Source organism: Globicephala melas, chromosome 3 (genome assembly GCF_963455315.2).
Source record: "Globicephala melas chromosome 3, mGloMel1.2, whole genome shotgun sequence".
NCBI lineage: Eukaryota > Metazoa > Chordata > Mammalia > Artiodactyla > Delphinidae > Globicephala > Globicephala melas.
Genome location: NC_083316.1, coordinates 7,487,810 through 7,512,317, shown reverse-complemented (window position 1 = coordinate 7,512,317; position 24,508 = coordinate 7,487,810). Strand labels below are relative to the sequence as shown.

The following is a 24,508-nucleotide window of genomic DNA, read 5'->3' as shown; positions in this document are numbered from 1 at the left end:
AATTCATTCAACCCCAATTTCCCTGTTCTGACATTTCAAGGAGCCAAATCAGGAGACATTTCCATAGAGTCCATTTGACTGAAATGTAACATCTCTTTGGGGGAGTGGAATTCAGATTTTCTTAGTAGCCCTGAGTTTAGAAATAAGAATTCAATTGTTTTCTATTTTTGTTGGCGTTAGAGTAATATGGAAACTTACACACAAATTTACAAAGTTTCCCTTCTCCCTGAAATAGAGTAATGCAAAATGTGACATCTCAAAAATGTGAAAAATGCTAGCCATTTTGTCTGAACTCATTTTTTCCTACCCTAAGAAAAGTGGTCTGTGCTTCTCCACATAATGCCTTTTACTGCAGAGCCAAGAATGTGGAGCGTGGATGAGGCGCTGGGCCTTCAGGGGTGCGCCCACTCAGTCCTCTGGGGAGAGCATTCCTCCGAGGGCTGCAGAGGGGAGAAGAGAGAGGGCACATTTCCTCGTGTTCCCCATGTTGCTGGGACCGACACGGACATCATTTCACGTTCAGTCGATTAAAATGACCATTTAGGGAATCAACCTCAAGAAAATGTAGCCAGATCTTTGATTTGAGCCTGTGTAGCAGAGAAGGGAGGACGGAGACTGTCAATTCTTGGTGAGCTTTGAATTCTATTTTATTTAAAATTTTCAGCTCACTTGGGAGAAAAGGGGTGACTTGACCTGAAATGGCTTAAACATCCTATCTATGAAAACAGGAGTGGGAAGTCTGTGTTGTTTATGGATTCAAAAAGGTTTCATAATAAAATCTGTTGGATTTAGTTATTTTTGAAACATCACTCTAGACATTGGCTTCTAGAAGTATTTAAATGTGTTTTACACAAATGTTATTTTAAACGTAAATAGTCGATTCTCTTGTGATCTAACAAAAGCTCCTTGTCTGCTTGGGGTTATTATGTCTAAACCAAAGCCCTTCCTACCATGACCTTTGGGAACTTTACAGAGGAAACACAACCGATTACTAAGGGAATGAAAGAGCTCCTTTATGCACATATTATACTTTATAATTTTCAAAAGATTCTCGTTTGTGATCTCATTTCAGTATTTTTAACACCAAGTTCCTAGAACGATTTTGTAAGTTAGTGGGAGAGTTTGGATTAGAATCCAGTGCTCTGTGTATTGCTCTTCCTGCTGTGTCCTGTGGTCCTGCTTCCCAGGTTGTCAAATTCTGCTCATAAACAGGTAAATTCCAGAGAAGAAAACCATGATGCCATCCCGCCTGGGAACCTGTGATGTAGGGGGTGAAACAACGTTTTCATCCAAGGTGCCAATGTTTGGAAAGCTATGAGTTAACTGGTGCAGGCAGCACACTACAGAACTGCCTTTGTTCTGTATAATTGCTCCAGAAACGGAGGGTTCTTTAAGATCAGATACTAACAACCTGTGCAGATTACACATACCAAATGTTGGTTCCGTAACAAGTTACCCTTGGAGTCAGAGCTCAGTTGAAAACAATCTCATTAGGTAAATAAATATATATAATATACTCTATTAATACACTTATATAGCATATACTCTTTTAATATATATTCGTATATATGTGTATCCGTATATTTATAGTTTTATAGATATACATATAAATATCTATATTTATATATCTAAATATGGACATAATAGTATGTCTATATATTTATATAAATGCTTCTGTAATATGTATGCGTATATATTCATATGTAATATATATGTCTCCTATATATGTATATATGTCTTATATGTGTGTGTGTGTGTGTTTATACATATATTTACATCTGATTGGATGGTCCAGTTTTTCAAGACCCACAGTTAGTCTTTCTTCAAGCAGAACATCTGTTTGGGAAATAAATATGATGAAGTGCTGCAGGGCAAACACAGTTATTTCATGAAGAAAATTGTCCCCAAACACATGCTCTCTCTGCTGGGGCCTTGGTCTTATGTCCTTGAGATCAAGTGGGCATCGGCTGTCGCATCTAAAAGCTCTTTCGGTGAGTCAGCAACTGTGCATGTCAGCTCTCAATTCAAGCAGGAATTGCTTCAAAGTCAAGGACAGGTTGACCCACCGGTGGGACTGCAGGCACAAGTGGGTTATTTTAATGTTTAAGTGCTATTATCAAAGTGAGGTAGATGAGTTTCACTGTAACAACAGAAGCCATGTGCTGGCAGGCTCCCGGGAGCCTTGGGAACGTGCACTGTGTCTTCCTGGAAAACTGGAATTCCTTAAATCCCCTTATGCCATTTTTGAGCTACAGAAATGGGATAAAAGAAACAAATTCTCAGGTGAGATTCTTATCATGGACATTTAGATAAGCTCATTTAAAAGATAAACCTAGAGTAGAACCTCCTGAAAGGACTTCTGTGTTATATTTTAAAACACGTGGTCCAAGCAGTGCTTCTAGTAGGTTCAGGTAACCCGTGAAAAGCCCCTGTCTGTAGCAAAGACTGACAAAGTGATAGACTATAGATTTTCCCATAGGAGAATTTGGATTTGGGGATCACCATCATGAGGAGACTCAGTATTACAGGGCCTGGCACTCAGCCATTTCCTGTCATTCTTAATTTTTTTTTTTTTTTTTTTTTTGCGTTACGCGGGCCTCTCACTGTCGTGGCCTCTGCCATTGCGGAGCACAGGCTCCAGACGCACAGGCTCAGCGGCCACGGCTCACGGGCCCAGCCGCTGCGCGGCATGTGGGATCTTCCCGGACCGGGGCACGAGCCCGCGTCCCCTGCCTCAGCAGGCGGACTCTCAACCACTGCGCCACCACTGATTCATAAATTGATCTTCTGCTCCAAAGCAAAGTACTTCTGCTTTCTTTCATTTCTGTTTTTACATTCTGTTTTGCTTGGACTTTCTCCAATCTCTCATCAAAAAAAAAGAAAGAAAAAGAAAAAGTTGTTATTTTCAATGTATTTATTTGCTTAGGATTCACATCCAGTCTGTTTCTAGATAGAATCAGTTGAGCAGTTTGTGAATTAACCATGAGGGAACATTTAGGGGAGTGAAACAGGAAGGGGCTGAGCTGAGCTGACCCAGACTGTCGGGCGAATGAGTTCAGCCTTGGACAGTTAAGAAGAAACACGGAAGTACCACCCCGCCTCCAGTGGTTCCTCCTATTGGACGCAGAGGGTGAGAAGAGCTCGTCCAGCCTCACTGGTGATGGGACAGAACTCTTCCCCCCCCCCCCCAGCCTCTTCTCTGTTCCCTCCAACCTTGCATGCTGGGCTTACCTAAAGCATTACCCTCCTCAGGCCCCACTTACCGTACGTAAGCAACTACGGCTTTCACGGAGCTGGTGATGCCTGCATCCCCTTAGTAAAGACTGCATAAGCCTCCATGTCCGATTGTCCAGTTTCCTGACATTTACCTGCTTCCTTCCCTACATCCTCACTCAACATGAGGGAGCCTATCAGCATCGGGGAGACATACAGCCCAGGTAACCTTTCCCAGAGGGTACAGTGTATTCTCGTGATTTCCAGAACATACTTTTTAAATTCTCTGTTCTAATTCTTCAAAAAAATTTTTTTGATGTGGACCATTTTTAAAAAGTCTTCCTTGAATTTGTTACAGTATTGCTTCTGTTTTATGTTTTGGTTTTTTGGCCGTGATGCATGTGGGATCTTAGCTTCCCGACCAGGGATCGAACCCTCACCCCCTGCATTGGAAGACGAAGTCTTAACCACTGGACCACCAGGGAAGTCCCTCTCTGTTCTAATTGAAATAATATTGTGCCCTCCCTCATTTACTTTTTTCCAGGATTTTTTTTGACAACCAGTTGGATTTGTCCTTCTGCTCTGACACACGTCAGCATCCTGGGTATCACATCCCCAGCCATCTTTCTAGTTCTTCATCAAGTTCGTAATGGGCCTTCAGGAAGGTTAATGACCTACAGTCCTGTTTTCACTTTGTCTTTCTTTTGGGAGATTAAGATAAACACCACATCTGTTATCTTTATTGTTTCTCTTCCTAAAATTGATTAGAGGCCTTTGCTTTTTCTTCACCAGGTCTGTAAGACTCAGCCATGAGAGCACCTCTTTTCAATGGGGATGATTCTCTTGGAATAACTTACCCTTGGCCAAGTTCACGGTGATATGACTGCCTCTAGAGCATTTCTACCTGTGTCAGTCTCCTGCTTTAAAAAACAAAACGCGAAAAGTTCTTTTATGTTTTGACTCATTCTTGAGAGAGTTCTAAAAGCAGCAACAGAAAACAAACAAAATCTCCACATCTCTCCACTGTCTGTAATTTTCTCTCATTCTTTATTATAGTGTCATTGTTGTGTCTGCTTTGTCCATTCCGGCCATCAAGAGCCATCTCAGCCCTGTGTTCCCCGAGTTGTCTTTCTGGAGTGCCCTCAGACGCCATTAGGTCTGGGGTTTCCACCCTGGCCTTGATCCTGTCTCTGCAAGCTCTGTGCCCCTCTGCTCTCGGAGGCGGCGCACCCCTCCTCTGTGTTCTCTGAGTGAGAGCTCCCTGACCCTGGGAAGGGATAACGATGTGCCTTTTTGATGTCTTGGTTTGTTCTTTCTCTTCAGAACTCTCCTTCCCTTTCCCCAGGTATAAAAGCAAAACAGAACAGAACAAAATAAGCCTCCTTATCAGGTGTACCTTTCTCAGTTACTCAATTTATTGTCTTCCTTTGACACTCATTTCTTAATTCGTCTAATAGTTAATTTCGATCTTTCATTCTGTCCTTTTTTTTTCCTCAAAGTATCTTCAGTTTAGCAGCCAATGATAATTTGTTGTTGTTTTTTTTCCACACACACACACACACTGTATTTTATTTTTACAGGAGATAAATAGACTGACACCAAGCATTGTAAATGGATGACCACGACAGAAGCAATGATTGCAATTACCAAACACGAAACACACTCACACTATGTCATAATATTGACATTCAGTCCAGGAATCCTCCACTGTAACAGCTCCTTTACTTTGCAGTGAAAATTGATTGGTATATTTTTTGCCTCTGAGTCCTCGTGGGATTTTTTTTTTTAATTCAAATAGAAAGTCACAAAAATTATAATCATCCTCATCAGTTCACTCAGTCCCATGTAATTAATTTTTTTCATCTTGATCTTTTGTTAGCACTTTTATGAATTCATCAGTTTTCCATTAGAGTTCTGAAAATGCTTATTCATTCAGTTCAGCAGTATAGTCAGTTACCAGAAACCTGTACTTGTCAGAGTCTTTTCCATGAATTCCTTGAAGATGAAACCCTTTTATAGGAACATTTTTGCAAAAGCATCAGAGTACACCCAGAACTGTCTGTAAAAGACAAAAGACTTAAAAATGACCATGGTTAAAGATTTGATGAAAGTTCATAATAATGCAATTGGCAAGGAAATTTAGTTATTTCTGAGATATACATTTTAAAGTAATAACTAGAATTATGACTTATAACATTATACCAGAACATATAAGATTTTTAGAAATTTCATGTAATGTCTGAAACATTTATATTAACATATTTCCATACAAAAAAATCAAAGAAAGTTTAGTATTAGTTGTTTTTTTGTTTGTTTGGTTTTTTTTTAGACTGCAGGATAATTTGTTGCTTTTATTGTTAGTAGTAGTATTAGGAAAATTATCTACCTTTGATATTTCACTTTACAGTTAGAAAACAAATTCAGATATTTTAGCTCATTTTATATCCACAGCTAGGCCATGCCACAGGCTGAGTTGTGGCAAAGCAACATTTCGTGGAGACTGAGGCTCCATTCCACTGAAGAGAGGATTGCTGTGCCGTTAGATCCAGATCCTCCTGATTGGGGAAATGTGTGTCAAACCGATATATCATCATGCAGCATCTTCTAGGCCTGGTTGGTTGGTCAGTCACCATTTCCTGTTCATTTGCTGGAGTCTGACTTTGCCCTTTCACACGGAAGCAGGAGGGACTGAATTGTGGAAGTAGTTTCCTTACCTGTCTCCTGAACTGCCATATCACATCTCTACTAGCTTCCACATGGTCCAGATTGGTCCCTCATTTACAAACATCACCTCAGGTCAAAACTGCATGCAGTGGCACAGGGAGATCAGCTCAGTGCTCTGTGACCACCCGGAGGGGTGGGATAGGGAGGGTGGGAGGGAGACGCAAGAGGGAGGGGATATGGGGATATATGTATATGTATAGCTGATTCACTTTGTTATACAGCAGAATCTAACACAACGTTGCAAAGCAATTAGACTCCAGTAAAGATGTTTAAAAAAACAACAACTTCATGCAGTAAAAACATAAAACGGTCCCTTCACATTCAGAATAAAAAGTAAACTCACTGGTCTGGCACACCTGGCCTGTGTCTGGCTCCCCAGCTTATGTCTACCTCTTCTGTACATAGTGAAAGCACGGTGCTTTCTCCAACCGTGATGCCTTGTCACAGTCCATTCTTTCTGCTGAGAATGTGTTTTCCCTCCTTTGCTCGGTAAAATCCTGCAAGTGTCAGGGGCACCTCCTCAAGGAAGCCTCAGCAAATCCTACTCTTCCTTTGAAACTTATCTCAGGTGTCATCTCCTCCAGGGAGCCTTCCTACACCTCCTCCCTTCCCCTCTCCTCTGGGGCTAGCAATATGCTGTTCTCCGGTGACTCTTCATTAGAGTACGTGGACAGCTCCGTGTATTTTAATTTTGCGCTGCGGGCCTAGATTGTGACTTTTTCCACAGTCTCTGCCAAAGAGTATCTAATCAGTAAATGCTTGCTGGCTGAATGAATGAAGAGCTTTCCACCTGAAAGTTCCTGCACTACTGTGACCATGTCCTAGACTTCTATGTATGTTTTGCAATCACAGCAAAACAATTCAGCTGTGAGCCATCCCTCAGCATGAGCTTTCATGCCTCTTGTTCCAGACATCCTTGACTTATTAGTTATATTTTAATTTTTCATCAAAGAATCAAACATGTTTATAGATTCTTGCTGTGTATGCATTTTGAGAACTTTATGTGAAACTTCTTGCAATTTGCAATCAGAGTTTCCCATGTGACCCTAGCATCTGGAGAAGCATTCACCATGTTTTTTCAAGTTCCTGGGGAAGTTTTCTAAGACACTGTTTCATGAGCAGTGTTTATTTATTTTCCTAATATATGTCAAAGGCAATTTAGGGCTCACACTGTTATCAGCTACAACTCAAAATGAAAGCCCATTCCTCAAAAGAAGACACATGCTTTGAGATTTTAACTGAACGTATATTTATATCTATCTTTACAAATATCCTCGATGGAGCAAGTGTGCAGAGAAAGTCAGACTATTTTAGAGTTCTGTTGTTATTTTTTGGTCAGTATCCGAGAGGATTTTTTGGTTTGTTTGTTTGTTTGTTTTTACTGGTTAATTAACATCTAATCTATTAACTAGACAAGATGTATTCATATTCACCGTTCCTCTTGCGCTCAGGCCTCCTTAACGAGTTTCTTGTGATTTTTTAATTTTTTCAGGAGGAATGTCAGAACTACATCCGGGTACTGTTGGTGGGTGGCGACAGGTTATTTACCTGTGGAACCAACGCTTTCACGCCGGTCTGCACCAACCGCACGGTACGGCTTCAGGTGGAGCTTTGACAGATTTTAATACCTGGAAAATCCAAGCATTCTATTAAAACCCTAGTTTTAAATGTGTTTCTATTCTCCAAAGAGTTGCTTTTTAATTTTAAAAAACATCTTTTGTCAAACTGAGTAAATATTTGATGTACTGATCTATTACTAATAACACTATTATATAAAGAATTGGTAATAATTCTAGCTTGTTTAATTAAATTTAAATATGCTTTCAGACTATTTCTACCAGCTTATTTCCCACCAGACCCTAAACATAATCCTAAACGTATTCTTATTTCTTTTTCTTCTTTATCGTAGGGAGGCTGTTAAGTATTAAAATAACCTAAAATCATAATCCAAGTGAAGAAAATACAGTTTACAAATTGGATGAGAAGAGTGTCAAAAAAGTAAAGCAAACTAGCAAACAAATGGAACCCTAGGAAAAGTAAAGTTATATGCCACCCTCTGTCTTTTTATTTTAACCTGTCATTATTGACAGGGGAATTTTCAGCATCCAGGTCTTATACCCGTAGAACTGCCGGGTTATCAGAGCACACGTGTAATCTTCCTTATATGGGATATTCATTTGATCTTCCCCCAGGAACATGATGAAGAAATATCACTATGTTAATTTCCTGGTTACACACTTTCTCTCAAGACCTGAGCTTACCATCCTCTTTTAGTATTCATTATTTTCAAATAACATTCAGTTATTGGAAAGAAAGGGAGGATGTTGATGATAAGAAGTGATGCTCACAGGGAGATCCCTAGGTACCATGGCCTGTCCGGAGCACCTTACAACTTCATCCTCACATCCACCCTAGGTGGTGCTTACCTTTTGGGTCACCACTTTATAAGAGTCTAAGGCTTAAAGACTTGAAGTAGCTTACCCGGGGCTACACGTCTAATAAAGCAGGCAGTGTATCTGAGCCCCGCTACCTAACCCCTCTGCTCTTGTACCTCTCAGGTAAGAGTAAAGAAACCAGAGGAGAGCAAAGATTCCCTCCCCATCCAAAGAACTTTTCTCATGCACTGATTGTTCAGCTCCTCAAATGCTGGATTCCCACCACTTGACTGCCAGGCACTGAGTTGCCTCTCTGAAAACTAAAAACTAAAGGCTTGGAAATCTGGGCTACGTGGAGCTAAATGTCCATACATCCTTACCCATGAATGCAGTTTTGGGCTATTCATAATATTTCGATTCACTTTTATTGATAAAATTGTACATAATTTTTATTGCAATTTGTATTTCTATAAATATTGAAGTTGGGTTTTTAAATTAAAGTGGAAAAATCTGCACTGTCCCATGCATTATAAATAAAGTCATAGACAGTAATCTCACTTCATCTTTTGTGAGTATCCAAAAGCCAGAGGTTCAGTAACTCTCAAAGGATGATGAGAGCGCTTGTTTGGTAGATTGTCTAAGGATGACCACCGTGTACTGTTCTCATCCGAGTCAGAGTGCAGAAGTCTGTCACATTGTATGAGCCCCCGAGAGTTTATCGTGCATGCTTCCTTTGCAGTTTGGGTGGATATGCTCCATTAACGCTCTTAAAGGGGTTTCCTGGGGGATAATTTGTTTCTCTGTCTCGTCTTCACACCTAGCTGAGTAACCTGACGGAGATCCATGATCAGATCAGCGGCATGGCACGCTGTCCTTACAGCCCTCGGCACAATTCCACGGCTCTCCTCACGGCGGGCGGGGAGGTCTATGCAGCCACGGCCATGGATTTCCCCGGACGCGATCCCGCCATTTACCGAAGTCTGGGCGTCTTGCCCCCTCTCCGCACCGCGCAGTACAACTCCAAATGGCTCAACGGTAAGTCTTACCTTCACTCCCAGTTTCCCCTCTCGTTGGTCTGTGATGCCCGGTGACGTGGTGTTCAACAGCAAACTGTCACCGTTTCTAAAAATAAAATAATTTCTTCATTTTCTAAAGAAATCAAAATGTACCCGCTTTTGGATTTCAGTGTGGAAAGGTATCAGATGGCTCTTTGCCAACTCGGAAGAGAAGTGATATTCTCCACACTTAGGACATGATAATAAAGCTAGTGGTGATATGAGCGTTCCTCAGACTGAAGCTGCTTTTTCATATTATTGTTTGCAGTTTAGGAAATCCGATGTCATGTCAAAGATATCTGTAGCCTCATGTGCATTCTTTCTTAACTTCTTTATTAGATACCTAAAAAGGGAAATTACTAGCGTTTCATGAAAGTTTCAGGCAATTGTGTAAAAGAATTGTTTGGCTTTAGGTAGCTCCAAATAACTTGACCAGTTTTTTTTTTTATTTAATTTTTTATTTTATATTGGAGTGTAGTTGACTTACAATGTTGTGTCAGCTTCAGGTGTACAGCAAAGTGATTCAGTTCTACGTATACATGTATCCATTCTTTCTCAGATTCTTTTCCCATATAGGTTATTACAGAATATTGAGTAGAGTTCCCTGTGCTACACAGTAGGTCCTTGTTGATTATCTATTTTATATAGAGTAGTGTGTATATGTCAATCCCACACTTCTAATTTATCCCTCCGCACCACGTTTCCCCTTTGGTAACCATAAGTTTGTTTTTGAAGTCTGTTTCTGTTTTGTAAATAAGTTCATTTATATCATTTTTTCTTTTAGATTCCACATATAAGTTGACCACAGTTTTTTAAAAAAGGGTGTCAAGTCATACAACTGGAAGGTCAGGGTAGGTGTCTTCAGAGTTGCTCACTTCAATGACTCAAGAGTTAGTAAGGGACCCAAGTCCTGTCACCACTGTCTCTGCCACCCACAGTCTGTCAGGCTGGTCCTCAGGCTAGCTCTGCTCATGGGTGCAAACCTGCGGCTACAATTCCTGGTACTACATCCAGACATGACAATATCCAGGGGAAGAAGAACCACGTTCCTTGTGTCCTTTTTTTGAGGAAATCAGAAACCCCCAGAAGACTTCCCTTGAATCTTGGGCTAGAACTTGGTCACTTGCTCAATTAACAAATAGAAAGTGATTCCAGCCACCCAAATTGAAGTTAAAGTTGGCTAGGTACTGAGACCTGCCAGCTGAAATTCAGCCCTCTGCTTATGGGTACACACACACTAGCAAACACAATGTTACACACACACACACACACACACACACACACACACTAGCAAACACAGTGTTACTGATAGATGTATGCACCATATGTAATCCATTCCCTCAGTCGTTTAGTTGATAGTTCGCATAAAGATGAAATCTTGTAATTGCCATGATAATATTTACTATTTTGAGCTTTCGAGTCCTACAAAGATTTACTGGTTTTTCATCAGGTACCAGCTCATTACTGTAGACCCGAGTTTCTCACCTCAGCACTATTGATGCTTTGGGCCAGATAATTCTTTTTTGGGGGGAGGGAGTTTGTCCTGATTATTGCAGGGTGGTTAGCAGCAACCCTGCATTATACCCACTAGTTGCAATAGCATGGCCCACCTCCTGAATTGTGACAACAAAAACTTTGTCCAGAAACTGCCAAATATTCCTTGGGGGAAATATTGCCTCTCTTTGAGAACCACTGGTTTAGAATGATCATGTCTGCATATTTATGCATATGTGTATATATACACACGAGCATTTTGTCAAGTAAGACAGTCAAACCAGCCATCACAGTTTGCCTTTAAAAGACTCCCTTGTAGAGAAAAGAGTCTTCATCCAGTTTCTTCAGCAAGTTGAATGACTCCGTGAGCTTCCAAAGGGCAACGTGAATTGTTTTCTCAAACCAAAGCACTAACTAGATTCCCTAGGTTAACATTATTTCTGTTGAACTGGTTTCAACTGGACCTTTCGACTCTCTGTGGAAAGTTTCCTTTCCGCTCTGATGCTTTCTTTCATCTGTGTAGCTTAAAGTTCTTTCTATTCATTTGTTGAGTTTTACTGGCCAAGCAGTTTCCAGTTAAAAATCAAAATGACTTATTCCCCAGCCACAAGCATTGCATTTAGAGTTTGCTGAAAGCGAAGTAAAAATTAATTCGGAGTACAATCTCTTTCTTTCCCCGGAAGCGACACCCTGAAGAATATCTTGGGAACATAATTCAGGTTATGGCATGAGTTAGAAACACTGTTTCTTTCCATGTGACTTAGATGCCCAGGCTGATCAGGTGCTCAGATGCTGTTAACCTTCTGGGTGTAATCTTTCCCATTTGAGAGTCAGGTGATGTCATAAGCACAGCTGAAGAGCTCACCCAGGGTTTCCACAGTCACTGTAGGCATATATGTCCTAAAATCATAAATGATATTATCCAGCAACTGTGGCGATCGCAAATAAGTCCAAGGTGAACACGGCGGAGCCGCCACTCTGCTCACGGTGTCATCATAACTCGCATGGCACTGAATTGTCCCGCCGTCCTCAGGGAGTGTCACCCTCTTGTTCGCCACTAGGAAGGCCCTCACTCCCAGGGCAGAGCACAGAGAGCCCTGAGGCTCTCAAGTTGAGTGTTGATTCCCTCTCCTGTGTTCTCTTGGGACATTTTCTTCTACTGAACCCTGAGGTATCATTTCTACCTCTGATTGGCCCTGGTTTTCTGCTCTGACTCTCCCTCCAGCATAGATTCTGGCCTCTGAGCCCCACTGAGCTCTGCCTCTGTGCCCCTGCTGGGCCCGGATGCAGGGACATTTATTCTCACTGTTCTTGGAATCCACACTTTTCCTTCCATCTGCCCTTTGACCAGACACCCTGTCTCTGTTCTTTCCACTGTGCTCTGGAGTAATTTTCTTTCTTTACTGGAGGTTGGTGCCTTACCTGTTATCCTTTTTTTCCATATCCTTAAATTTCTTGCTCTCTGGTGATAATCACCATCTTTTTATAAAAATGCTCAGATCTCCTCCCTCTTCCATGAGACAAAGGCAAAGAAATGCAATGAAACTAAAAACACCCTTAGTTCTGCAGTATCCAAGAAGAGTCCTATTTCCTGTGTGATATTAGGTGCCCAGTAAATGGAGATCAGAGAGTTAGATTTGTTCTTGATAGAGCTTAGTGTTGGAAAATCCCAGGACTGGTGTGTTAAGAATATGCAGATTATGACCTGCTGAATGAAGAGGTACAAGCTTCCACGTGGGGTTGGCAGGCAGCTTCCTCAGCATCCAACCTCCCGTTTTGGGGAAGTGAAAACCCTGGGGCTTTGATTGAAGGTGTGGTTTCAGTACACTCACGCAAGGAAAGTACAGTCACAAGGTTTATTACTTGCAGATCCCAGAACCCAGGCCCCAGGAGCTGGGGAAGGGCAGCCCTCCATCCCAGGTCAAGAGCAGGAGATAGAGAGAAGGGTAGCAAACACCTATTAACTTACAAGGTTATCTGGGCAGAGGTCACTGTCTTTTCGTGGGCTCAGTGGTCGTATAAGAAGGTAGGGGATGGAGGCTTTGGAGGTGGAAAGTCCTGCCGGCGAATCAGTGCTCACCCTTCAGGATGCTGATTTGTCTCAATTCTCGGTTTCCTCGCTTGCAACCTGGAAATAACTTGCCGCCGGACCTGGCAGTTGTGAGATAAAAAATCAGACCATGAAGATATGACGAATATTGGTGGCATGCAGCAGGTACTCGATAAATAGACGTAATTACTGAGAACTCCCCAAAGTCTGATACGACATCGGATGCGTAGTGGCAGTGAGTAAATGTCTGTTGGCTGGGTTCGTGGAGGAACATTTTGGGCTGTGGTTCCTGATTACTGACACCTACCAGCCTCTTGTTTCCCATCTTTCCTGACACGGACAAGCCTCCTCTGTGCTTTCCCCACTGTGCCCCCTGCTGCCCCTCTGGGCTGGACTCTCCTGACTGCCATGTCCTGCTGCTGCCACATCCAGGTCCCCCAGACACATTCACCTACTGCACAATCCTCAGTACCTCCAGGTGTCTACAGGGCTCAGGGTCCCTGGGAGGCGATCACTCAGCTAACAGCTGCTTACAGGTTATGATAAGCAGAGCTCCTGTCTTTGGTTTGGACATTTACCAGTTTTCTGCCAACATTTCTCTGTTGACGAAAGAGAACTTTCTCGGCAGGGGAGGTGTGGGGGATAGCACCTGTGAACCGTGGTCAGCAGAATTTTTGTTTTCAGCTTCCCTGCTGTGATTAAATTGTGTACAGGATAATTTGCCTGTACAGGGAGGTAGACCCTTTCCATAATTGGGTTAATTAACTCGTACAGGGCAAACTCATGGCATGAGCGGTACAGTGGTCGCTAGCGTTTCTTGTTCGCCTCTGCCAGCCCTGTGCCAGGCATCTCCCTCCTCAGCCAGCAGCTAGGCACCAACCAACTTCACTGCCTCAAGCCATGCCTTCAGCGACGTTTTGGACGCTGGCTGTGTTTGTTTTGTTTGTTTCCTAGGGTTGCTGCCACGAAGTGCTACAAACTGGGTAGCTTAGAACAGAAATGTGTTCTCTCAGAGCTCTGGAGGCGAGAGGTCCAAGATCAAGGTGTCGGCCGCCCGTGCTCTCCTTGAAGCCTCCAGGGGAGGCCCTTCCTCACCTCTTGTAGCTCCACAGCCCTCATCATCCCTTGACTTGTGGCAGCAACACTCCAGTCTTTCCCTCTGTTCACACGGTCTTCCTCCTGTGGCTCTGTGTCCTCACATGGGTCCTATGGGATTAGGGCCCCCCTTATCCCAGTATGACCTCGTCTTTACTAATTATATCTGCCATGACCCTACTTCCAAACAAGGTCACATTTATAGGTACCGACATATATTTGGGGGGATACAATGCAACCCGCAATAGTGCCCTAATCAGGAAACGCTCAAATGTTGAAATCTTAAACTTCTGCGTCTTATTTTCCAATGACACTGTTACGTCTCTTTCTGTGTTGCGGGTGAATCCTCTGGCCACACTCAGTCTCCTGGTCTCCGCTGTGTTCTCCTCGTTCTTGACAGACAGTGTTCCCTTCTTGTTCCCAATAAAAAGCGTCAGAAGTCATCAGGTAGGGCTCAAGGGGTTGTTGTCTTCGCCCAGGGCAGAGCCGGCCTGCACCCGTTTCCTCCTTCCATGCTCCAGAGCACTGGGGTGGACAGTCCATCCACTTAAACTGCAGCCTTATCCACTGTGCATCCCTCCTCCACCTCGCGATCTCTGGGGAAGGGGCGCCTCTCTCTTAGGCAGCATTCTAAAGTGGATTTCATCCCCCTCATTCTGTGTCTGAATTACTCCCTCAAAGGGCTGCAGTGAAGGCTTGGCAAAACTCAGCACTGTGACCCTCCAGAGCAAGAGAAGCACACGGCACAAAGGATGCTCTTCAGAATGTCAGAACATGTAGACAAACATGGCAAGTCATGACCCTTCAGGGACCCAAGCCTCTGGGGACCTCCTTTGCTTCAGGGCTACTCTTCAGGCAAGTGGTGACATCAGGCTGTCCAGGGTGACGTCCTGCCAGGATACAGAGAGCCCTGAGTAAGGACCTACCAAGCCTCTAATCTTCCCACCGCACCTCCCAGAGACCCAGCGTAAATACTACATGGTAGGGTTCCAGCAACCTGCCCTGAGCAAGCTAAGTGCCTTGGATCTAATACCAGAGTTCCAGGTGCATTGTCTTATGATACCACCACCATTACAGCTGTCCACCAATGAGTGGGTGTCCCGCCTGCGTCCCTGCACCAGTGCAGCAAGACCCAGGTGGTGGCCGTGCATCGGCTGCCAGCAAGGGCTGACGTGGAGAGGAGAGCAGGGCTGGCTGTGACACCTTCATCGGGTTTTCTCTTTCCCAGCCCGTGTGATCTGACTCCGCTGCTCCTTTGCCCACGTGCCCTCTCAGCATGCTTTAAGGCGGAGTGTGCATTTCCCTGGCTGCACTGTGCTTTCCTCACCATGCTCCTTCCCACGTGCTGTTTATACTGTTCTTTCTTCCCTTGAGTTTTGCCTCATCCGTAATTCCTGCTCCTCCGTAGCTTCAGTTGAAGTTGCAGTTTCCCCAAGACTCGGTGGGTCCCTTTCATCCCTTCTTGACGGGCGTTGTGCATGGCTGTCTTCACCCCACGATGCTGGAGCGCGTGGCCCCTGTCCTGCTCCAACCCCGCTCGCATCCCCATTTCACCTGCAGAGAAAGCTGAGGCAGTGCTGGCCAGCCCCCGATGCTTCCCTGTGCTCTCTCCTACCCACCCCTGCTCCTGCTTTAACCTCTTACATGCATTGCCACTGGCTCCCTCCTTTCTTCCAGGGATTAGCAGACGTTTTCTATAAAGGGCCAGAGAGCGAATATTTTAGATTTTGCATCCGTATGGTCTCTGTTGCAGCTTTTCAATTCTGCCATCGTAGTATGAAGGCAGCCGTCACCAATGCACGCTGCGTGCACATACAACTTTATTCATAGCCAGCGGGCAGGATCTGGCCTGATGGCTGTAGTTTGCTGGTCCCTGTTCTATCTGGAGAGCTCTCAGCCCCAGGCAATCCAGCTGGCCAGTGGGTTTAGCTCCATTATCTTTGCCCAAATGCCACTTCTCAATGGGACCTCGCCGCTGACCACCTTATTTGAAACGACCCCCTCCTCCATCTGGCCCTCTTGATTCCCCTTAGTCACGTTAGACTTTTATCCTTAGTGTTATGCTTTTAGTACTTGTCTCCTTTCCTCCACTAGAATGAATGTTCCCTAGTGGCCAGGCTTACTTGTTGGTCACCGATGGATCCCGTATATTTTCAACAGTGCTGGACACATGGTAAACACCCACTACATCATTTTTGAATAAGTGAACTAATAGATGAGTAGTTTACATCTTTGTTTTCCCCACCCATGAGTTTCTGAATTCCTTGAGGGCAGGGATTAGGTGGGATCCATTGTTGTGTGGTCAGCATTTCATATAGTGCCTGAAACACAGTTGAGACTCCATCAATATTTGTTGAATGACTAGAAGATAGGCACGTTTCATAAGTGGCAGAAATATGAATTTTGTTGTTAACAAAGGGAACGTGTCATATGAGTTGTAACCCAGAACTTTAAAAATATAGATTTGTATGTTTGAAACTGATGCGGGTCCAAACATGTAAAGAATCTTCTTTTGCCATTCTCATTTGGACTCCCATTTTCAACCATTATGTATTCAGTTAGTTATCAAAGACAGTATGATTAATTGGATAATGTTCTGGAGGAACTTGAAACATTGAGTTATATGTTTGGTCACGACTATAAGTTTCAAAATCGGATTTTTTCCCCTGTGCAAAAATCGCTCTTCAAACAAACTTACGTGTTTAGAGAAGTACCTTAACAGCCTTAACGCATTAAAATACTAATTGTTAATAACCCTTATTAAATGATTATGGTAAAGCAGGGTAATACATGTTTAATGGTCTATGCTTAAAATAGAGAAGCTGTCAAACTTGCCTTCAAGAAACTGGCAATCAAATCGGGGAAACAGTCAACCCATGAAAAGGGAAAAAAAAATACGTCTGCAAAGTAGCATCGTACAGATTGAGTTTGTGGGTTCTGGGGGAACTGCGTGCTTACACATGGACTAAAACCTCGATAGGAACTTGGAAAAAGGAATCTGTCAGTGAGCTTTCAGCATGGACATCTTTGGGGGCCTAATCTCACTGGCAGGCAGCAACCTGCTTATTTTCCTTCCCTGGAGGCAGCGTTTGTCTCTCTCTTGGGTTTTCTCCACAGAACTCTGCTGCTTCCTCCTATTCTCTGAGATTCCAGGCTTGACCTCCACCTGGAGGAAAACACACTTGAAATCCATTATATCTTTTTTTTTTTTTTTTTTTTTTTTTTTTTTTTTTGTGGTACGCGGGCCTTCACTGTTGTGGCCTCTCCCGTTGTAGAGCACAGGCTCCGGACGCGCAGGCTCAGCGGCCATGGCTCACGGGCCCAGCCGCTCCGCAGCATGTGGGATCTTCCCGGACCGGGGCACGAACCCACGTCCCCTGCATCGGCAGGCGGACTCTCAACCACTGCGCCACCAGGGAAGCCCCATTGTATCATTTTTAATGAGCTATTATGTTTCCAGTCAAGAAAACTCTGTCTGTAACAATCTCAAATTCTCCTAGTTTGAAATAACTCTATCGATGTTACCCACACATTAAATAGACTCTTTGAGGTCTTTAAAATACAATGATTAACCTTCTAGTGATTAAAGATAACTTACTGGGAGGGAGAAAAATCCTTCTGTGCTTAAATCAAGGAAAAAGAGTTTCTGCTTATCATGAAGACAGGTGCTTTGTGGAGCTCCCTGCTTCTCCCTGGGCGCAGACACCACTTCTTGGGGGTCCAGACATGGCCAGGCTGGGGTGACCCTGTTGGGCTCCATCCTGGGGACAGTGAGATCACTTTCTGGCAGTCTACACAGTGCAGTCCCTGAAGGTGTGAACAGCCTGCACTAGGCTCTCCCTGGACAGACAAGATTTGCGAAAGCAGGAAATTCATAAATGCAGGCCGTTCCCAGATAAGCAAAATAAAGACAAGAGGGGCCTGGGAATGAAGTGTACTTGTTTAGGAAATTTGTAGGGTTTACCAAGGAAAAGGAGCTAGGTAAAACCCAGAACAAAAACCACGACTGTGTCGTCAGCAGCCTAGTTTTGTACTTCACCAGACAGCACCTGGGGAGATGCTTTCAGAGGGCCGTCCTTGTGAACAGTGGGCTCTGTTCAGTACTGCAGCTGAAAGGCTAACAGCTGACAGCTGACTCGTGAAGTTTCAACTTGTGAAGGTGATGGCACGTGGACTTAGAGCATGGGAGCAAAGTTGTGTGACGTGAGACCCCGCATGACGAGCTGCCCTTTTCTAATGTTCAGGCTTGATCAAACCTATCAGAGGGCGTTGGGCAGATTGTCTGTCTTGTGTGGGATGGATGTAAACACCCTTTGGAAAGAGTGTTGTAAACCAAGTCTGATGATCTTTATAGGGTCAGAAAAGGGTTTAAATAAATGGCCTCCCCGCATACCATTTGCCTGTCCGTGCACCTGCTGGAGCCTCTGGTACATCCAGTTGTTACTCCAGGTGCAAGGGGGAGTCACAGTGGCTCTTTTCAACTTACAGTTGGTTGGGAGACTCCATATAGGTGTTATCTGAACCAGGGCTACATGCTGAAGCATGCACGAGCTAGGATTTGAAGACAGATCCTTCCCCCTCTGTGGACTTCTGGCCTCCCCTTTGTTTAGTCAACATCTTAGGAAATACTGCCACCATAAGCTGCCTCCGTCTCTCTCCTGATGTCCACATTTTCATGCACAAGTTGCCATGGAAGTGGGATCCAGGGACTTTGGAAATAGTGGCCGGTGCTTCTTGATTGGTGAAAACTTGCAAAAGGAGATGGAATGAGCTGGGATTATTAAACCCAAAGAAGAAGAGCCTGTGGGGTTATTGAACACAGCCCTTTATGGACACAAACATCTGGTAGGTGACAGGAAGGAATCAATTATTGTGCTCTTTGAAAATAGTGTGTTCTGTCCCAGTCATTGAGTGCTGAGTTTCTGAAAGTTGGGCAGCCACAGAATCCCTTTAGTGTTGTGATGAAGGCTCTATACTTGCCAATAAGTCATTTTGTCACCGAACTCAGGTTCGGCTGCATGTTCCTCAAGAATCCAATACTGAGAGACAAATGTTAGGTAAAGGGAAAGATGGCTTTATTGAGGAAGCCAGCCATTCTGGGGAGAAGGTGGACTCATGTCCCCAGGAGCCAACTCCCACTCCCCAGGTTTTGCTCAAAGATTAAACAGGGAAATGAGGAAGGGGCCATGTGCTGAGGAGAGAGTTGCAAGGTACATGATCAACTCGTGGATCTTTTTCAGATTGAGTGGTGGTGAGGTAGCCAGGAGTCAACATCACTGACCTTCTGGTTCCACCCAGTCTGGGGTCTCTGTGCTTGTGGGCAGCGTACAGTTAATTTCTTCCACCTGGTGGGGACTTCAGTATCTGCAAACCACCTCAAAGGACATGGCTCAGAATATTATCTATAGCCCTTGAGGAGGAAATAAAGGTCCTTGACTTTGTTTAATGGCTAAACGATTATTATTTTGTCTTGTTTGACTGTTTTCCTTTGCTTCTGTATTTTCCCATTTCTCTGATTAAATTTATTCTTTGGCCAAATTTTTTTTTTTTTTACAGACAAGAGGCAGGCAGAGGACAGCGGGGGTGGGGCGTTTGTCCTGGGAAGGGTCTTGCTCAGTTGCAATTTGGACTTCCAATTTACACATTTCAAAAGAGAATGGATGGGGCTTCCCTGGTGGTGCAGTGGTTAAGAATCCACCTGACAGTGCAGGGGACGTGGGTTTGAACCCTGGTCTGGGAAGATCCCACATGCCGTGGAGCAACTGGGCCCATGTGCCACAGCTACTGAGCCTGTGCTCTAGAGTCCATGAGCCACAACTACCGAAGCCCACGTGCCTAGAGCCCATGCTCTGCAACAAGAGAAGCCACCGCAATGAGAGGCCCGTGCACTGCAGTGAAGAGTAGCCCCGGCTCACCACAACTAGAGAAAGCCCACGTGCAGCAACGAAGACCCAATGCAGCCAAAAATAAATAAATTTAATAAATAAATTTATTAAAAAAAAGAGAATGGATAAATCCCACTCTTCCTTCCCCCATCAAGATATTATGACGCCAGAGGCACCAACTGTATACACTAAGGCATATGGAGACCTGCGTAAAAAAAATAAAGATCCCCGCAAAGAAGATATGCCCCATTATAGAGAGCACAATATGCTATATAGAAATTTACTAGTACTTATATAACCACTCACGAAAATGTTTTGATGTTCATTGTCTAGACATCATAGCTGTTTCCTGGTGACAGTCCTGGATCACTCCTGACATCTGGCATGATTAACATTACTCCTTTTCCCTCTCAAAAGATTTCCAGTTTGGAGCATAAATCATATTGTCATCCTGTTTATAAGATACTCAGTTCTCTGTGTTTCAGTAAATTTGTCTCCATATTATTGTATTAAACTTCTTGTTTTCCCTAAGTCAATGGCCTCTCACATTTTTTCATTCACTGCTGAACATTGGATGGTATAATCTCTGTGTTTTTGTCTTCTTTCTTGCCCTGGCCCTGATCAGCTCAGGAGACAAAGACCAAGCCATCATACGAGTTTACTTATTCTAACTGCACAGTGTTGTAGCCCAGTATTTTCTTTCAATTAAATCTTGCATGTTTTCCTCTTAGTCTTTAAAAATATTTTACAGGCATTAAAATATCTCTAAGATCTTTGAATTTAAGTTAATATTCCAATTTAAAAACTCCTTACGTTTTACAATTCAGCAGGCAAAATGATTAATTCCTGAAAGAGGTGAACCTATACATTTAAAATATAATCAAGAAAAAATAAACATGGTCAATGGAAACTTGAAGCTTTGAAAATGTTCAGAAATACATAGTCATGAAATTCCTTATAACTAATTGAGCCCTGGACTGTGTGATTTAGTTGAATCTTACAGGAGATTGGAAAGGCTGCCAGGGGCTTGGTGCTTGGAATGGAGTGAGCCAGCAGGATAGAGAAGGATGTCTCTGGCCCTGTGAGCTAGAACAGGTGGACCAATAGCCAGTTAATGGAGCTCCTGTTGACCCTGAGAGAGGGAGAATGCTTGGTGAGAGTTTGGGCTCCTAGGGTACAGCTGATGTACAGGTGACAGTTCTCATTTGGGAAGAGACAGCAACGTGTCCCTGTGGTACAAGTTGCTCCTACTTGAACCAGCAAATCTATGTAAGTAACACACTTGCAACAGATTATGGTCCCCTGAAGAAGGAAGGAATCATGTTTGCTGGAGCCATGTTTCTCGTCCTCCCAAGATGATTTAGCAATGGCTTTCTTTCTGCCGGGGCCTCAGTGAGTGAAGGACCTGGGGCTCCAAAGCTCATGTTACTATGTCAGTGATCACTAAGGACACGCTTGGACCACATCCCACTCCCACCTTCACCTGACACTGCCACCACACACACGGAAATTTGGGTCATAAGCTTGTCTTTAAAACTCTTCAGTGTCTCTCCAGTGGCCCTTGAATTCCAGATTCCTTTCTGTGGATCGCTGGCCTGGCCCAGCCTTCTGCCGCCTGTCCTATTGATTCCTTCTGTGCCAACACTAGCTTCCTTCCATTCCTGGCCACCCTTAGGGTCTTCTCTCTGGCTGCTCTGTCTCCTGCTCTTGGCCCGGAGCCCCATCCGAACCTGGCATCTGCCCTTTCCCTGCTCCCCTCCTTTCTGATTCTCGAATTCACCTCGCTGCCCTGGCCCCCATGGTCTTCTCCTCACTGTGATGGCTCATTGGTCTGTCTTGTTTGTTGCCTTACAATGGCCTTGAGGGCATGGGTTGCGGAATACTGGGGGCCCAGGACAGTAGGACAGTCCCACAGTGGGTGGTAAGGAAGTACCTGGTGATATAGGTGCTCTGGCTGGCACGCAAGGCTCCACCTCTACCACAGACCCTCCACCGTGTTTGGTTCCAGATTTTCTGAAAGGAACACAGACCCTAATTTGATATACAGAATGCAAATCTAATGAGTTAACTTGTTAAGTAAATACTGATGGTATGTTTACCAACATATGCATTTGTATTCATTTATATATTTTTGTATATGTTTATTATTAATTTATGTATTTATTGTTTATATGATAGTTTATATATATAAATAAATAGTGACCTATATTTTGATGATTAGCGACCAAGTGGTGCGCACTTGGCGTGCATTGCCTTTGACTTTTCACAATGATACTACATTTTGGGTATTGTTATCAGCGTTCTAAAAGGAGGAAACTGAGAATGTAGGTTGTTAAGTAATTTGACTAAGTTCATACAGCCAGTAGGTGGAAGTATTGAGCCATATATACATATACCTCAATCCTATACATATGTATGCCACACACAAAAAACATACACACACAAACATGTATATCTATCCATCTATCTATATCTATTTATCTATCTATATATCTATATATCTAATCTTTTCCTAGAAATCTTAAGGAAAGAATTTTAGTATATCAATGGCTTTTAAACCACTTTTTACTTAATTTAGTTTTGGTTTAATTATCCCCTCTTAATAAATCTCTAGATAAAATTAGCTTTACTTTGGAACCCTCTGCAGCACATGTTCGTGTAGCTGTGACAAGGGAAACTGTTCACAATAAAGAGAGTATCTGAAATCTAGGAATATGCACAGAAATGGTTTTCGTTGTAACCGACATCAACAAATTAGGGAACGGAAAACCTCTGGCTCACTGTGTGTCATGTCTAAATATTGTTTCCATTAACTCCTTTCTTTTTTGTGGAATCGCTTGCTATTTTAAAAACTCAGCCTGGCTTTATTTATGTTTCCCAAATTCTGATCACCTTTAATATATACATGTTTGATTACTCATTATCATTATGTGAAGTTCTACTAAATAGAAATTATTAAAAAGGAAATCAAAAGTAAATCATGAGGGCTTCCCTGGTGGTGCAGTTGTTGAGAGTCCGCCTGCCGATGCAGGGGACACAGGTTCGTGCTCTGGTCCAGGAAGATCCCACATGCCACGGAGCGGCTGGGCCCGTGAGCCATGGCCGCTGAGCCTGTGCGTCCGGAGCCTGTGCTCTGCAATGGGAGAGGCCACGGCAGTGAGAGGCCTGCGTACCGCAAAAAAAAAAAAGTAAATCATGAAATAAAAATTATAACCATCATTTATTGCGAGGCTACTTTGTACCAGTCTCTTTAATCCTTAGGTCGAATTGTTGCAGGATAAAGGAACATTCCAGATGTCAGTGGTCCAGCTCAGGGTTTCAAGCTGGGATGGGCGGAGTCCAACCCATACAGGCTCCACCCCACCATTTTCTAGTCTGCCTTTGACAGGTATATCACAAGGTGGCCTTTGATTGCAAAATGATTTTGATAGATTTTGATGCTAGTAAGATTTTTATAGAGTTGGAAAATTGGAATTCCTTTCCTTTTAATGTCCATTTTCATCAATTTAGACAAATATTTCTATATCAAGAGCCTCTCAGTGATCTAGTCAGTCATCAGATTGGACCATTGAACCTGGTGCCCCTCCAGACAGATGCAGTAGGCATTGGAATAGACAGAAGACGGAGGGGAAGGATCCATCAGGATGGTCAGTGTTTGGTTTTACATGGTCAGAATCTTCTCAGAGATGTTGATACTTTTGCTCTTCTCATTGTTCATGTTTATTTATACTGTGTTTTCCTACTCAGTACTCCCATCCGCATGATCACTATTATGTAAGTCAATGTGCCAAATAAAGGTCCTCATATCATAGCACAGTTCTTCTTAAAACCTGACATATTTTGTAGAATACTCTGTAGTCCGTAACTCAATATGTTTAAAAACATGAGGAAAAAACCAGCTTTTCCATGCATATATTTGTAATAAGCTGACACATGCTCATGTCTGTTTTTATTCTGAATTAGCAGCACCTTCTATTCATGTGTAGCTCTAATAATAATAATGAATAAAGAAGCTCTTTCATGCACTCACATTCATTGTAGACAGGGAGGCCATTGACTGATTTATGGCTCGTTCAGTTCACTCAGGAGTGACAGATACTAGCTTATGGTGAATTGCATTTTAACAAGAGACAGAACTTCAACAATGGAATGGAAACAATATGCATCTTATTATCCTGCCTGGTGAGATTCAAACATCCCCTACCTCCAGATTTAGATCTATCAACGCAAGAGCTACTTGGCTGTCTATTTAACAATTATTTCTGCTTTTCTTCTATCTTTGGAAAAGGAATAGGATGCTGGCTGAGTTTCCAAAGTCTCGGGAGCCTCCTGATGTGACAGCAGGTCACCCAGTCAGGGCCCATCATCTGCCTGCAGGACCACTGTGGGGCCGCAGGATGTGTTTCCAAATGTAGTTTAGCTCCCCAACTAAAAGGACCTGTAATATGTGGTGAGTTAGAGAAACACATACACTACGTACAAGGCACAAATTCTTCCCTTGTTTTCCCAGCAGGAAAAAATATAGTTGAGCATTTCTATCTAAAAGGCTCTTTGTCACCCTATCATAAAGTGGGTTTGCAGTGGTTTGGAGAGACATTGGAGGTTCTCCATGGAAAG

General features: G+C 43.4%; 1 protein-coding gene across 8 annotated transcripts in view; it reads left to right on the top strand.

The window, feature by feature from the left end:
- The window catches only part of SEMA5A (semaphorin 5A), a 479,287-nt gene that overhangs the window by 305,024 nt on the left and 149,755 nt on the right, over window positions 1–24,508 (top strand). For all 8 annotated transcript variants that reach the window (XM_030856554.2, XM_060295649.1, XM_060295648.1 and 5 more), the window contains 2 exons: window positions 7,430–7,528; window positions 9,134–9,347. In XM_030856554.2, coding sequence (XP_030712414.1) covers window positions 7,430–7,528; window positions 9,134–9,347 — 313 coding nt within the window. The remainder of the gene's footprint in view (window positions 1–7,429; window positions 7,529–9,133; window positions 9,348–24,508) is intronic.